This window comes from Meleagris gallopavo, chromosome 1, assembly GCF_905368555.1.
Source record: "Meleagris gallopavo chromosome 1, MGAL_WU_HG_1.1, whole genome shotgun sequence".
Lineage (NCBI taxonomy): Eukaryota > Metazoa > Chordata > Aves > Galliformes > Phasianidae > Meleagris > Meleagris gallopavo.
In genome coordinates this window covers 120,814,515-120,829,669 of record NC_139404.1, presented here as the reverse complement: position 1 = coordinate 120,829,669, position 15,155 = coordinate 120,814,515, and the positions used below count along the sequence as shown (strand labels likewise).

Here is a 15,155-nt window from a genome sequence, read left to right as displayed (position 1 = left end):
AGATGGCACACCTATGTAGGGCATAGCACAAGGCAGGGCCATTGGGGCAGCTGGGCCACTGTCCTGGAGATGAATCTGAAAAACCACTTTGGCAGCTTTCAGTAGGACCTGCCAGAAAAATGCTTTGGAAAACACACAGTATAGCTCCAGCGTGATGGATGTTGACACATCCTGCTAGTTGTGGCCTAATAACAAGACAACCTTCTCTAAGACACTTCTTTTTCAACACCTTTACTGCAGTTTTTTGATGAAAACTCACGTTCAAGCTTCCATGGTTTAAGATTAAAACTGTCTCATTCTCCTGCTTTTTCCTGAAGTTCCTACCTATGTATACAGAAAGCAATTTCCTCAAAGCCCAAAGAACTTTAATGCGATAACTCCTACAAGTCCTATTTTGTTATGTAAGCATTTTAGATGACACGCCATAGCATTCCCTTTCACACCTCATTTTTTGCACCCACAGCCCTATCTCTTTAGAGTCAGCTCCCACGAGGCAGTGGCAGCCATCAGTGAGTTCAGCAGCTTGTATCACTGCTCTGACAGCATCCCACCACAGTGCATGGTACAGGTTGGCCAAGCCCCTTCTTTCTCTACAGAAACGATTTGGCCTCAGTCAGGTGCTACCAGGTGATACCTAGGGGATAGTACTGAAGAGAAGGGAAAGATTTTACAAAGTAAAATACTGCTAGAGTCAATAACCATGCCCTAATTCAAACCAGGCTCTTCTAAATCCGTTCAGGTTAATTTTAATTACTGTACAGCTCTTTCTGGGCATAAGCCAAAGGGGTTCACAGCTGAAAGGCAGTAATCACTTAGGAGACAGGAAGCTGCTGTGCTGATTCGGTGAGCATCATGACCTGAATTAATTAGTATGTAGTGCTGCACATTTACTTAAATCATCTCCAGCTTCTGCAGTCCTGATCTCACACTGATGGTTGCCACAGCTGTGAGGGAGAGAAAGGGCAGTGGTAAAACCTCCCCTTGAACCGAGGGAAGTTTAGCATTATTGGTATTATTATTACCATAAAAGGAAAGAAGCTATGCAGCCTAGGCAGAAGACCACAGACATTCACACTGAGTAACTCTTGCCCCATTGAGTATATAGTAGTTGTGACTGACTTCAATGCAAAGCCACCTCATCATGGAGCTTATTATAAGTGTGGGGTATGTCATGAGTATACACAAACTCAAGGAGGATCGCTTTATCTAGTGCTACTGTTAAGCCTTTCATTGCATCTGGGCAATAATAAGACATAAAGCAGACACTAGGAGAAGAAAATCTAGCCTTATTTCACACTCAATCCGGAAAGGATATACAGAAGGACCATCCTCCAAACCCCAGATGCTCTATACATCTTATATGTTGTTGAGCCCCAAGAGCCCCTGATCACACACACCAGGGATGCCGACAGTGGGTACATAACTGAAGATGGCTGCTCTCCTCTTTTCCTTCATGTTCTGTATATCATTAACTTCAGCGCTTAAGAGAAACACAGTACATTTATTTTGGCAGGTCATAGTCAAGGAAAAAGGAGGTTTTGAAGATAAAAAGAGCAAAAGCTCCTTAAAAATCTTGATGACCTAGGGGAAGGATTTAAAATGAATAGCCAGCATCTCCTGGCAGGAAGCACCAGCACAGCGTGCCCTGGAATGCAGGCTGCTGTCAGCAGGGTGCTCCCCCCAGCTGTCCTCTGCAGGAGAGACAGAGGTGCACAGTAGCTGTCCTGCCTAAAGGCTTTAAGCATCACAGCTTTGGCTTCCACCAGAAGAGGAAAGACTCTGATGGAAGTCCACTTGTGACTACAGAAGTCATGTGAGAGCCCACGAACCAAATTCTGAACATCCTCAGACTCCATGTAGCAGTTAGGATCAATTCAGATTTGGGATACTGCTGTAATGTCAGAAAGTTATCCCAATGCCAAGAAAACACTACCAACGTGGAAAATAAATCATTTTTCTCCTATGCTTAAACTCGACTGAGAAGAAAACTCTCCATAAAGAATATAACAGTCTGATGCAAATGCTAAGCACAAGTGTTGGAGCAATGAAGCATATGTAGTGAAAAGCTTGACATATTTTCTGAGCAAGGCAACAGAAAACACTTCATTTACAAGGTACATGCCCTAACAGAAGGGACATTTCACACGTACAGAAGAAGGCAGACTACTGACCATGTGGAAAGTGGGCACAGCAGTCACGCTTTTCCTTATGAAAGCAAAAAGGCATGTTTTCCTCCTACTATTCTTACCATCCTCTTCCCTAAAAAAAACAAAGAGTTAAGGATCAAATATTTTCATGAGGATGACAGTAGATGAGAACTTAAGCAGGCATTATTGGATTTTCTGAATTTCCAAACCTGCGTTATATCAGAGGAAGGAATACTTCAGGATTTCACATGGTGGCTGCTAACAACGCCTCCCCTCCTGCATGTCCTTATGAAGCCCATGGTAGGAGCTCCACAAGGAGTTCTGCACAGGGACTCATTTAGCACACCAGAGCAAAAAGGAGCAGAGATACTACATTTCCAAGCAGCTGCTGTGTGGTCTTTTTAATTATTATTATTTATTTGGTTGTTGTTTGCTTCTTTTAAAAACAGAAACTCAGGGTTTATTTCCATTCTCATCCTTTAGTTAAATTGTGAAATCGTGGAATCATAGAATTCTTTGAGTTGGAAAGGACCTTTAAAGGTCATCTAGTCCAACTCCCTCATTTTCAACCATGTTGAAAAAGAAGAAATATTCCCAGTTCTCAAATTCTTTTGAACAGAATTCTTTCTAAGGAGTGAGGCAGACTTCAGCTGACTTCCATTAATGGAGGGTCCTTCTACACATGAGAAACAGCAATCTTACTAATTTTACTAATAAACTATCAAAAAAAAAAAAAAAAAAAGTTCTGTCAACCAGAAGCATTTTGTCAGAGGGAGAAACAAACAGGGCTGAATACGGTAGTACATTCCTCATTTCTTTTCTTTGTATGTTCTTATAACAACAGAAAAGATTCAGCATATTCAGTAATTAACATATTTATACACAGGCTTTAACAACAGCTGGGGCATCCCCATTAGCTTTGGCAACCACACTTAATATTCCATGTGTACCATGACCTCCAGTTACCGTGGCAAGAGAAACACAGGCCCTTAATGGCCCTCCAGGAAATCCCTTCATTTTGATTTGAGAGAGCATCTTCTGACATTCTGTTTATTTAAAAACTGTTTCTCCAACCTTCCCACTGTTTTCTTTCTCCAACAGGGGTACACCGCATGCTTTGAAGCAGATGACAGCTAGCTGCTATCACAGAGAGATGTCACCCACAGAAAGCACATCTGCACGTGCCAAGCGCATCGCCCGCCTGGGCCACAGCAGCTCTCACCTACTGCTCGTGGCACGTGTGTGCGAACACAGCAAGTGCCTTGGCCATCAGTCCACTGAGAGAGCATTCAGTGGAGGATCGAGTGTCGACACAAAATCGTCCAAAAGGCAGGAGGAGACTGATCAGATAAAACCTGCCACTATGTGAGGGAAAACAAGGAGGAAAACAAGACCATGGAATTACTACACGCAAGGGAGTACGCTCACTCACATTGCAACTACGGGATCGGTATGAGCCAGAAGGAGAAATAAACAAAACCAGTGGTCTCCAGGAAAGGAGCATTTAAGAGCACCTATAAAAAAAGCAGGGATAATAGGGACTGAGAAGAGCTTACCCACAGACGCGCACCCTGCATACAAATCTCAAAAGAGAAGCATATCAGGAGGGAAGGACAGGGCTTGGCCATGAGGTCCAATGCTTTCTCCTCTCTGTGAGAAACAGCCTAGCCCACGCCAGGGAGCTGATTTAACGGGAACACACGTGACTGTTTGCAAGAAAACTGCCATGGGAAGCTCCAGAAAATCCAGAAATAAAAGTTTCACAAGAAAAAAAATATATATGTTTTAATGAAATCTACAGGCTATTTGAAGTTAAAATCATTCCAGTCTTGATGAAAGCTGGTACCTCATTAGAGCTTTCTTTTATTTCCACCCACTCCTCAAATAGTTACCTTCAGTCTGTCACGGCTGCTCTAAATTATTAGCACTTTCAAGAGACTTTTCTGCTTCCTGATTCTTTTCAGCCCCTCCTAGAGAAATAAGAGGAATCCAATATGTGGTAGATTACCACACTGACTTCTCAAATGTGGTGCTGCAAGCATATTAATGGCAGATAGGACCAAAAAACCTCATAGCGGAATTTGAGGAGGAAGTTAAATAGCAAATATCTATTATAGGCTTTCTATAGCTCAAATTCGAGGAGAAAAACAGGTATTTTTCAAAGTGTTTAAAAATAATTTAAAGGGGGAACTAAAAATAACAGGCTATAAAAACAAAATTACTTACCCGGCTATTTTTCATGCCAAGTCATTACAGTTTCTAGATGCTAGCTGAAACGTGGAATTTTCATCATACAATTACTGTGCATGAGAAATTGCCATTTTAATTTCAGTCTGGAATGGGTAGCCCTGGCCAAATCAGTCAAGCAAAGCCCTCTCATTGTACTTGCTTACATCAAATTCTGGTTTAATGGAACATTTATCAGCTTTAGCACCTAGTAACTTCATTGGCTGGGGAGCAGGCAATAACAGATTATGCAATAGGTTTTGTTATATTCCCCTGGTGCGGTATGAGAAATATCTCAGAGATTTCCAGAATCCTGGCTTTTGCACCAGCCCCCGTCACAGAGCAGGAGCAGATGTTGTAGGAAGTGTTGTTGTTTGGGCCACCTTACAAATCGTGGGCTCTTGACAGATGTGCTGGAGCAGCTCCCTGTGCCTGCACCATGAGTTCTCAGCTTCATGTACTCCCACTAGTCAACTCTTACTCCCAAAGTTTTGGCTTCTTTTTGTAATGCATGTCTAAGCAGCTCAAGAAAACCATTTGATTTCCCATGAGGGAAGTTCTATGTGGCAAACTTATTTTCAGCTGTGTTACTAGCAAATACAACAACACTTCTTACACTTTAGTTTGGGGAAGAGCATGACATTTATGTCAACGCAGTTTGGGCAATATAAGCATTAGTCTATATGTAAACAGATATCAATTGAAGTCTCTGAAAAGTACTTAAAAAGAAAAACAACCAACAAAACAAAAAAAAACCAACCATGGCCTTTTAATATAAAGCACTGAAGATCCAGGCCACTGTTCTAGTTCATAGTTGCATGGTATTTGTAGGCATGATGCGATTCAGGACTTTCCTGCACTAAATCCCAAGTGAAGTTCCTAGAACCTACGACTTAAACAGCTGTAAAAAGACATCTTAACTTGAACAAAGTACTATCTTCAGTTGCAAAACCATAGAATCATGGAATCTTTGGGTAGGAAGGGACCTCACAGCCCACCCAGCCCCAACCCCTGCTGTGGGCAGGGCTGCCCTCTACCAGCTCAGGCTGCCCAGGGTCCCATCCAACCTGGCCTTGAGTGCCTCCAGGGGTGGGGCACCACAGTTCTTACCACCCTCCGAATAAAGAAATTTCTTCCTCCTCCTCCACCTAACCAAAATCTCCCCTCTTTTAGTTTAAAGCCATTTCCCCTCGTCCTGTCACTATCTGCCTGTGTAAAAACTCAGACTCCCTCCTGTTTATAAGCCCTCTTCAATTGCTGGAAGGCCACAATGAGGTCTCCCCAGAGCCTTCTCTCCTCCAGGCTCAACATGCCCAGTTCCTTCAACCTTTCTTTCAAAGAGAGGTGTTCCAGCCCTCTGATCATCTTCATGACCTCTTCTGGACCCACTCCAAGAGCTCTGCATCCTTCTGGTGCTGTAGGCCACATGCCTGAATGCAGTATTCCAGGTGGGGCCTCACAAAGGCAGAGCGAAGGGGGACAATTCCCTCCCTCTCCCGGATGCCACCCTTCTTACGATGGAATCCCGGATACAGTTGGCCTCCCAAGCCTGAAGCACACACTCCTGGCTCACATCAAGCTTTTAGTCCACCAAAAAAATAATTGTAGTGCACCAGAAAGCAAAACACACATAAACCTAGAGAATTTAAAAATCTCAGTTCAAAATCTCTCTTGAAAAGAAGCCAAGTTTCAAGATCACCAGGCCACCCTTGGCAGCTTTGTTCCCACTCGCTCTGCAGTTTATCTTGTGCACACTCCCTATATGATAGGATTAGAAGCCTCAAAGAATTTTTTGGTGTGCAAGCTGACAAAAATATGTACATTACAAGGTAGAGTAAAAAATATATCGGAGAGCTCAAGTTAGCTCCCACTTGCTGGCAGGATGAAGAAGGCAGATTCTTCCTTGATTAGCCATCAGCAGCGGGCTGCACAGCTCCAGCCCAGCAAACACTGATAAGCTCAAATACATGTTTCCAATATTAACAAAACCAGTATGCTACTCAAAACGTAATCCTCCTCTGGCCACACTCCCATCATTTACTCTGTTTCACAGATCTCCCTGAACACCAGACCAGTCGTAATCTTAACACCAGGTGTACTCCTTAAACGGCAGCACCCAAACCAGCAGCAGAAAGGAAATGACTATTCTATGCTCTCATTCAAACGCTAAAACAAACTAACAAACAACAAGAAAAAAACCACCACATAAAATTATGAGAGCCATATCTTAAACTGGATATTCAAATCAGTTTGAACCTTCAAGAAGTTCATCATCCACATCCCCACTACCTGTGAATCATAGTCCTTTTTGAAATTCTTCCACCCCAGGCCAAAAAAACCAACCCAACAAACACAAAGCAAAAACACATTCCTGAAAGCCACTTTCTTTACATATTCCTGCAGGCTAAAACTTCCAAGCACCATGTGCATTCAAGGATCAAAGAGTAAAACAAACACACACAAATGGTGCACATCGAAGAATCGTTCTGCATCACTCAATGGCTCTGACTCAAGCACACCTTTCTATTAATGAAACATAACCTCCATTCACATTTTGAAATTGCTGCTAGACAAATAGCTCAAAAAAAAAAAAAAAAAAGAAGAACAAAAGATCTTGAATTCTCAAAGTTCTCTGCACAGCTTGCAAATGTTTCCCAGGCCACAACTCTAGTGCAACTTTTTGAGTCTAAAACCAAGAGAAAAGCAACATGGAGGAGACAGGAGACTGCCAAAGCATTAAAACATGGCATAGAAAGCAGTAGAGCAGCGAGCACTAAGCAGTGCACACGATGCGAGCTGTTATAATGAGCAGTCAATCTCTCCTCACTGCCATTTCTTTTTGCTGTGCTTACATGGGATGGTAATGGGACACGCTGAAGGGCACAGCTTAGCCAAGGCCACCCCACCACTAGTCCACATCTAATTGCAGAAGAAGGGCAAGAAGTAGTCCAGGAGACTAGCATCCAGCCCAGGCACTGTCACCAGGAGTCAGCTCCCTCAAGGCCACACTGCATTGCCTATAACCTGGGTGATACCACTGTACCACTCCATGGCTCTTTGGGTTGTCCTTCACCCTCTCAGGATATTTATGTTGCATTCTTCCCACTGCCAGTTTCTGGATCCGTACAGAGTGCAGCAGGCTCACCTGTGACCCATGTACCTGTTACAACATCTCAGTTGCCCCTGGCTGTCAGAGACAGCCTTTCCTCAGGCTTGCCTGCCACAACTCAAAGCCAAGCTCACCTGCTCCAGCTCTCATCTCTCCAGATTGCACAGGGCAAGGAAGTGTGCCGTGACATCAAGCACAGTGGGTGCAAGGCATACTGAGAACAGGGCTTCTCTGTGTTCATCTTCAATTCATTTTAACTTAGTCTGAAATAGATTTAGGTTAACTCCTGGTTTTGAGAGTAATGACTCTGGTAGCAACAATCCTGAAAAACAATAGCTGCTGGACAAATACCATATAAAAAAAATGATGCTTGCAACACCACAACTACTGGCAGAAAAGCACAAGAGTCAACCTGAGAAAAGATACATGGTTGGAGAGAAATAATGCAATGCTTTAAATGCTGGATGTGACACATAGGTTTCAGCTGGTTGAAGAAGGTCTAGAGATACGCTGAAGGCAACGGATAATCAAAGCACTCCCACTGCTCAGCTCTCCAGGGGGTGAAATCCTTAACCAGGAGTGTATTTTGGAAATGTAACATTTCCAGATCCACCTGATGTATCATTATCCACAGAGGGGACAGCAGATGTCCTATATCACTGAACCACGCACTTAGAAAAAGAGCAAGAGAGAACCTTTAAATAGGGTGAAACCTCAAATTATTTAGGACACTGGGAAACAGCTGAAATGCACAACATTTTCTTCTCCATTTCCTTCTCAGACAGGAAAGTTTATTTACATCAAGAAGGCAAATTTAAGCACTTTTCCGTAGCCTTAAATAGGACTCATGGAGACAGGGAAAGGATGGCAGTATAAAATTTTACACTTCTCCAGTTAAATATATTTTAAGAAGTGCAAGATTTAATAGAATACAGACTACGAGACCTTATAATTGAAATCTAGCCACCCTTAATGACCAATACTAATCAGATTTTACTATTACCAGGACACACAAAAGACTTCAGCTCCTGCCTGGACAAAGTGAATAGTTGACAGAAAGAACGAGGGCTGATTTTCTCTCAGGATTTGCCCCCAGCTGTTTATAATAAGAAAGCTTAGCTTGTAGAATATCCAAACCTCCTGTGAAGACACTTTACAGCAAGGTGAGAACTTAGTTCCACACGTGGAAAGAGCATGTAAGGTGCTCATGAAGTTGACAGGGATGGTCCACATGGGGCATGGGCCACTGCTGGGATAGGGGAGCATCACTCCAAGCTGCTGGAGCCCTGGGACTCCACGGCTGGTGGCTGTCACAGAGCAGTCATGGGCACAGCATCCAAGGAGAGGCACACAAGGCAGGCATCGCTCCACCTCTGTTTGCAGCAGTTTGGTGGAGAAGAAAGAAGAAAAGTTATAAAACTATAGGATTACAGTCTTTCATGTACTGCTTTTCAAGGCTTTAGAACAAAGCTGTTTTGTAGTTTTTGTTCATTTTGTAAAGCATTGCCCACACCTCCAGGTGAGGCATTGCAATATCAAGGCAGCTGTTGGAGCACGGATGCACAAAGCACCACGGTGGTTAGTAATGACAACCCTAGAGTCAATGTGCACCATAAACATCAGTAACTACAACAAGCCCAACTTTTCCAAAGCACTGAGCCCAATGCACTCCATGGCAGCAACTCCAAAAAGGAAAAGAAATCAGTCACGGCAGGCCAGCCTAACACAAAAGTTTTGCACAAGTAAGGACAATTCAAAGGGTCCTAATTAGAAACAGCCAAACACATCCTCGTGATTGAGACAGGAGGCTGCACACCAGCCCTGGTCCCACAGCCCCGGCTGTGGTGAGGTTGTTATGCAACACACCAACAGCGCACTGCATTCACCATGGACCAGTTTGCTGCTACAAAGGCTCCATTGCTGTGAGCTCTGTTTGCAACATCCCATCCGAGGATGTCCCCGCACCCGGTGGGTCACAGCACAGCCACCCATGGGCTCAGTGCTGCTAAGCCAAGAAGCTGGCAGGCGCAGGTCCTTGGGCCACTGTCACCAGCAAGGAGTTCAATATGTGCTTCTTTCTTTCCAGTCCTCTTTTATCAGCTGTTCCATGAAGGACAACACACCCATTGGGACACAACCTGTACACTGCCTGCACACCAAAAGCCCATGACTCGTGAGGCTGTGTTGGGGTTCTTCTGAGTTTTCAGCACAGTAATACAGACTGGCTTCTTCAAGATGAACCACCTTTGAAGACCTGGAGCAGCTTTTCGGTTTTGAAACCTGAGCCAGTTACTGCACAGACAAGGCTATCTAACAAAATGCATACTCTCACACCTCAAATACGATGCTGTGATCCAAAGAAGGCTTCTCTTTCACTAACAACACACTGCAAAACTCTTCTCCCCCTCTCCTCTCCTCCCCTCCCATCCCCATCCTGAGATCCCTCTGACATCAATCCACAGCAGCAAAGCAAAAGCCTATGTTAAGAGAAGGACAACAGATGCGGGAGTGAGTGGCTGTAACAGCACAGCTTCATTTAATATCAATTTCAGAAGTTTACACAGTGGAAACAGCCTAACAGACTACGGAATGCACACACAAAACCCAAGCTTGTCAGAACATACAGATAATTCAGCTGCTTGCTGTACCACAGCTGAGCAGCGAGAAGAATCAGTGCCGTAACACATATCTAAAGGGTGTTGGAAACTTCGGCAGAGCTCAGTAACGGGGCCACAGTGCCGCAGGAGCCAGAGCCCAAACTGGTTAATAAGCCGTTAGAAACTAAGGAATGAGGTGATGCGAATTAATTTAACTAAGTAGCAACCGTAGAATTCTGTCAGCTTCCCTTGGCTGGGCAATTAAATTCTCTTTTATTCCTTCTCGCTTAATTAAAACCGGAGGCAGCTCCACAGAGGCGCGCTGTTACACAGGGACGCGCTGAGCGCTGCGCACCGCGCGGGCACCGCGGCGCTTCCCGCCCGCCCAACTTCCCCGCGGTCCGATTCATTCCGTGCGCTGCCGCTCGGGGGGAGACCGAGGACAGCCGGGCGGGCTGCAGCGCCCGCACTCAGCCCCTCCCGCATGCCCGAAGAAGCCTCCAAACCCCCGCCCGACCCCGAGCTTCTCCTCCTCCAAGCGGGGCTGAGCCGGGGACGGCACCGCTTCCCAGGACCCCAAGGGCGCTGAGGCCGGCGAGCCCCCCTCACCTGCCCCCTCCTCCAGCCCGGCTCGCTTACCCATGGCTGGCTCCGGTCTCCCGAGCCGTGCGGGGCGCTGCGGGGAGCAGGCGGGCGATCGCCTTGCCGGGCTGGGCTGAGCGGGAGGCGCGACGGAGAGCAGCGGCCGCAGCTCGCACACTGCTCCGCTCGCCTCGGGCAGCTGCGGCGCGGCCGGAGGGGCGGAGACGGCCCCGCCCGGGGGCCCGGCCCGGCGCGGCGCGGCTCGGCCCGGGGCAGGGAGGCGGAGCGCCGCCCCGCGACTGCGCCGGGCAGTGCTGCTACAACCGCGCTCTGGCCGCACGAGTGGGGGTCTTGATTCCTCTGGGGGAAATAGGAGGGCAGCCCCAAGAACCAACGGGGTGGGCTGGAAGTGTCTGCGTGCGCACGGAACCCTTCCACGGCCAGATGCAATGGACACAGAAGTCGTCCTGTCACCCAGTTCTGCCCCATGCTAACAGGTGTGAGGCAGAGCAGCAAGGTCAGAGCTCCTCCCAGCCATGCTGATGTTCTGGGTTTGGCCACCATATTCCACCATTAAATTCAGAGGAGGTTCAGGTTGGATATCAGGAAACGTTTCTTCTCATAAAGAGCAGTGAGGCAGTGGCACAGGCTCCACAGGAGGTGGTGGAGTCACTGTCCCTGGAGGTGTTCAAGGACTGTGTAGATGTGGCACTGAGGGACGTGATTAGTGGGCACGGTGTGCTGGGTTGGTGGTTGGACTAGATGATCTTACTGGTCTTTTCTAACGTTAATGATTCTATGATTCTGTGATCTGTTGAATAAGCACCCTTGTCATGTCCTCTTCATTGTACTCTGCACAGCTGTGCCAAAGGTAGGCCTGTACTTGAAATCATTGAATCATAGAATGGTTTGAGTTGGAAGGGACCCTTAGAGGTTCAGGATGGGGCATCCACCATCTCTTTGGGCAACTTGTTCCAGTGCCTTACAACCCTTACTGTAAAAAAAGCTTTTCCTTTTGTCTGATCTAAATCTTCCCTCTTTTAGTTTGGAACCGTTTTCCCTTGTCCTATCACAACAGACTCTACTAAAAAGTCTGTCCTTTCTTACAGCTCCTCTGAATGTCTCCACAAAACTTCAAACTCTTCTCCCAGCAGAAGTAAGCCATTTTATAGAGAGAGGAAAATATCATACCCAAGCTTGTCACTGGCAAGCTGTTTCCAGTGTTCATGGGATCTGAAGGAGATGAGCTACACAGCCTTGAATAAGGAGATCATGATGGAAATGACACTGAGTTGCACTAAATAGCACGGAAGTCATTGAATCATTAAGGTTGGAAAATGCATGTAGTCCAACCACCAACTCATCCCCACCATGCCCATTATGTCCTTCAGTGCCACATCCACACATTTCTTGCACACTGCAGGGACAAAATCCAGAAGGAGCTGAAGGCAAGTGGTAACAGCACCCTGCTGTGTTCAGTTTAGTATCAGGAGCAGCTGATTCTGGTTCTGGCTGTGCTTGTGTTCGTTCATGTCCTGCAGAAAGCCAAGAGCCATCTTGCATCCCAGAAGCTGACCAACATGGGCAATGCCAGCTGCTGAGTATGTGGGCTTGCTGCAAAGCAGGGGGGAAGAAGCATTCCTATAAGATGTGCTAAGGAGAGAGGCCTGCTTTCCTTGATGAGCCATCCCCAGGACTGCTGTTCGTTTTCCCTCCAGGGCACAGCAGAGAGCAGCTGTCCAAATACTGGCCACAGCTCTGCAGTCAGTGGGGTTTTCCACTTGCAGATCCCAAGACCGGGGGGCAGAGGGATGTACGGGGCTGGGGTCAGGGCTTGCAGCTCCTCGACCTAAAGGAAGGGACAGCACTCAGCTAGGCTAGAAAGACAGGACCACAGAGGCAGGAACACTTGGCTTCTGCAGGAGAGCACATCAGAACTGTGATGCCTACAGAAATAGCTACTGGTTACATGGACTGTGCTCCACACCCTCACACTTTTATCCAGTGCTTAGAGGAAAAGAGAGACAGGCAGAGGTGTGCAACTTCTCAGTGAGCCTTGGTGGCCAAACAACTCCTCCATGGGAAGTTATTCTGGAAGCCAGTTTAATCCCACACTCCAGGCACCAAGGGGTAACAGCAGGACCTGGTTCTGTTGCAAGCTAAAACTGTAAAGGGCAGGGTGAAGGCTGCAATTCTGTGCTGATTGATGTAATTTATTGCCTATGCTGGGTGCTTGAAACCTTTTCCATAGCCTGGGTAACAAACCGCAAACATTTCTGTGTTTGCTGACAGTGGACTCACTGGTTACTTGTAAATATTTCTTCTGACTACAGCACCAGTGCTGCCAGTGGGCAACAGTCATTTCCAATTTCCAGAGGGTTGGAGTATATAGGGAGCCTCTCTTATGCTTGATTTTACAAAACCGCAGCAAATCTCCAAAACCATGTAAAACCAGAGGCTTACGAGCCAGCCTCCCTTTTAATGCTATCACCAGTGTATTTTGGGTTTAAGGGAAGCAGAAGTGCTAACATCGGATTTTAGTTCTCTGTGTTCTCTGTGGCCTTCCTCTATGGATTTGGCATTCCTCTCTGTCCTGAGCTCCTGAGATTCCCTCGCAGCCAAGGCCTGCTGGGGCCCTTCTCTCCCATGTGATCTCCTGCTCACAGTGGCGCTACAGAAGCCATGGATGTTAAAGAGAAATTAGATGACAATTGAATCTCTTCATACTGTCATCTGCGTGCAATGGAGCAGTGACCTTTCCATGCTTTGAACTCAGCATCTCAGTGTAGATTAAGGAGAATGACTCACGCTCTCCTGTGTCCTTTGTACCTTTTATGTTAAGTTGATCTGCTTTAGACTCCCACTGCTGCTACCAAAGCCCCTTCTCAGTGCTCGCTACACAGAGCTGCTTTTGGAACGTTCATATAGCAAAATGCTGAGCAAAATGGTTCAGATCATTGGCCTTGTGTAGTTTGGGGAAAAAGAGGGAAAAGGAAAGATGAAAAGCGAGAAGTGGTTTGGTAGTTCAGCTAGCATGCAGAAATTAACATTCATGTACAATAGCATATGGAACAGATATTCTTCAAAATCAAAACTGTTTCTTATTACCAAGTAGGTCACATTTACAGCAACCATTCCTCAATATGTAAATATCAGCAGTGATTACTTTAGAATAGATATAATTATATATTCAACAGAATGCATAATTTTTCCCAATGAACCGCTGTTAATTTTGTCTGAAAATTAGTGATTACCACTTTGGTGTTAATTACAGAGCGCTAAATACATCCTTCATGTTAAAAGATAGACTTCTCTGTTTCATACAGCCCAAGTCGATTGTGAAATAGCTAGTGTCACTTAGTGATTTTAAAGAAAATAAATAGAAGGTATTGTAAATGAAGGATAATGCTTTGATCAGGACTTGTGGCAGCTCAGGAGTCACCTTTCACTTAACGGCTCTGCATGCTGGGCCTTACTTGCTGTGTATTTTGCTCTTATGTGCATGGGTGTTCTGTGGCACAGGCTGCCCGGGGAGGTGGTGGAGCCACCGTCCCTGGAGGTGCTCAGGAACCGTGTGGATGTGGCACTGAGGGACGTGATTAGCGGGCATGGTGTGATGGGTTGGTGGTTGGACTAGATGATCTTAAAGGGCTTTTCCAGCTTTAGTTGATTCTATGATTCTGTGAGAGATCTGAGTTTAGAGAGAGCAGCAGAAAGAGGACAGAAGAATCAGCCACAGTATTTCTTATTCTGAATGCACACACTTGCTTCTATACCTTCACCTCTCTGCACTTTTTAGCTGGTAGGGAGCCATGAAGGAGGTAATGTGAGGTCTGAAAGTGGGTGGAAGGTCTCAGTAAAGCATTACACGGAGTGGGAAGCTTGGGAGTGAAAAGATCTCTGAAGACTGAAGTCTGTTATACAGAACAAACACAAGCTGGTATGAATTTCCTCCAAAGTGGAGCCCACCTGCTTTCATCCTCCCTTTATGAATCTGTGAAATGTGAATGGAAAACCTTGACAACCCCTCCTCCAAAAGAGGAGACAAAAATCCAGCCTCCTCACAGTAGAACGATCCCAGTAAAGGCATCCTTCCACAGGCTTCATTTTAAAACGTTTGGGTTCAGAAATGCATTTGAGTTTGGCCAAAGATGTCAGGTTTGATCTAACAGGCTTGGGTGTAAACATTTACTGGAGTGCTTTGTCACATTATTGCTGTGTTGTGAAGTAAGGATCCTGTGGGCTGGAGAGGCCGCTCTGCTGTCGTTAGGAGGAGCTGACTCAGATGTATGAATTATCCAACACTTTGATTAGTACCAGAGGGGAGATCTGAACGTGGAATAGTTTGCAAATGGAGAAACCAGACGGGGGCAATATGCATACCCACAGAACGTCAGTATTCAACTTCAGAGCAACTTCTGTGTGAGCATACATGTGCTCATTGCAATATCCTGGAAATAATTGCATACATATGTACAACAGCCACACCCTCCA

The 15,155-nt window shown here is 45.9% G+C and overlaps 1 protein-coding gene across 3 annotated transcripts in view; it reads right to left on the bottom strand.

Annotated features, from left to right (window-relative positions):
- GPM6B (glycoprotein M6B) overlaps nt 1-10,887 on the bottom strand; it is a 107,794-nt gene extending 96,907 nt beyond the window's left edge. Inside the window, exon 1 of one of the 3 annotated variants that reach the window (XM_085211983.1) lies at nt 10,719-10,887. In XM_085211983.1, coding sequence (XP_085068109.1) covers nt 10,719-10,722 — 4 coding nt within the window. In that variant the 5' untranslated portion in view covers nt 10,723-10,887. Of the gene's footprint in view, nt 1-10,688 lie in introns of all 3 variants that reach the window. The other 2 variants (XM_085212002.1, XM_085212012.1) reach the window with 2 other exon arrangements.
- Nucleotides 10,888-15,155: the final 4,268 nt, after the last annotated feature.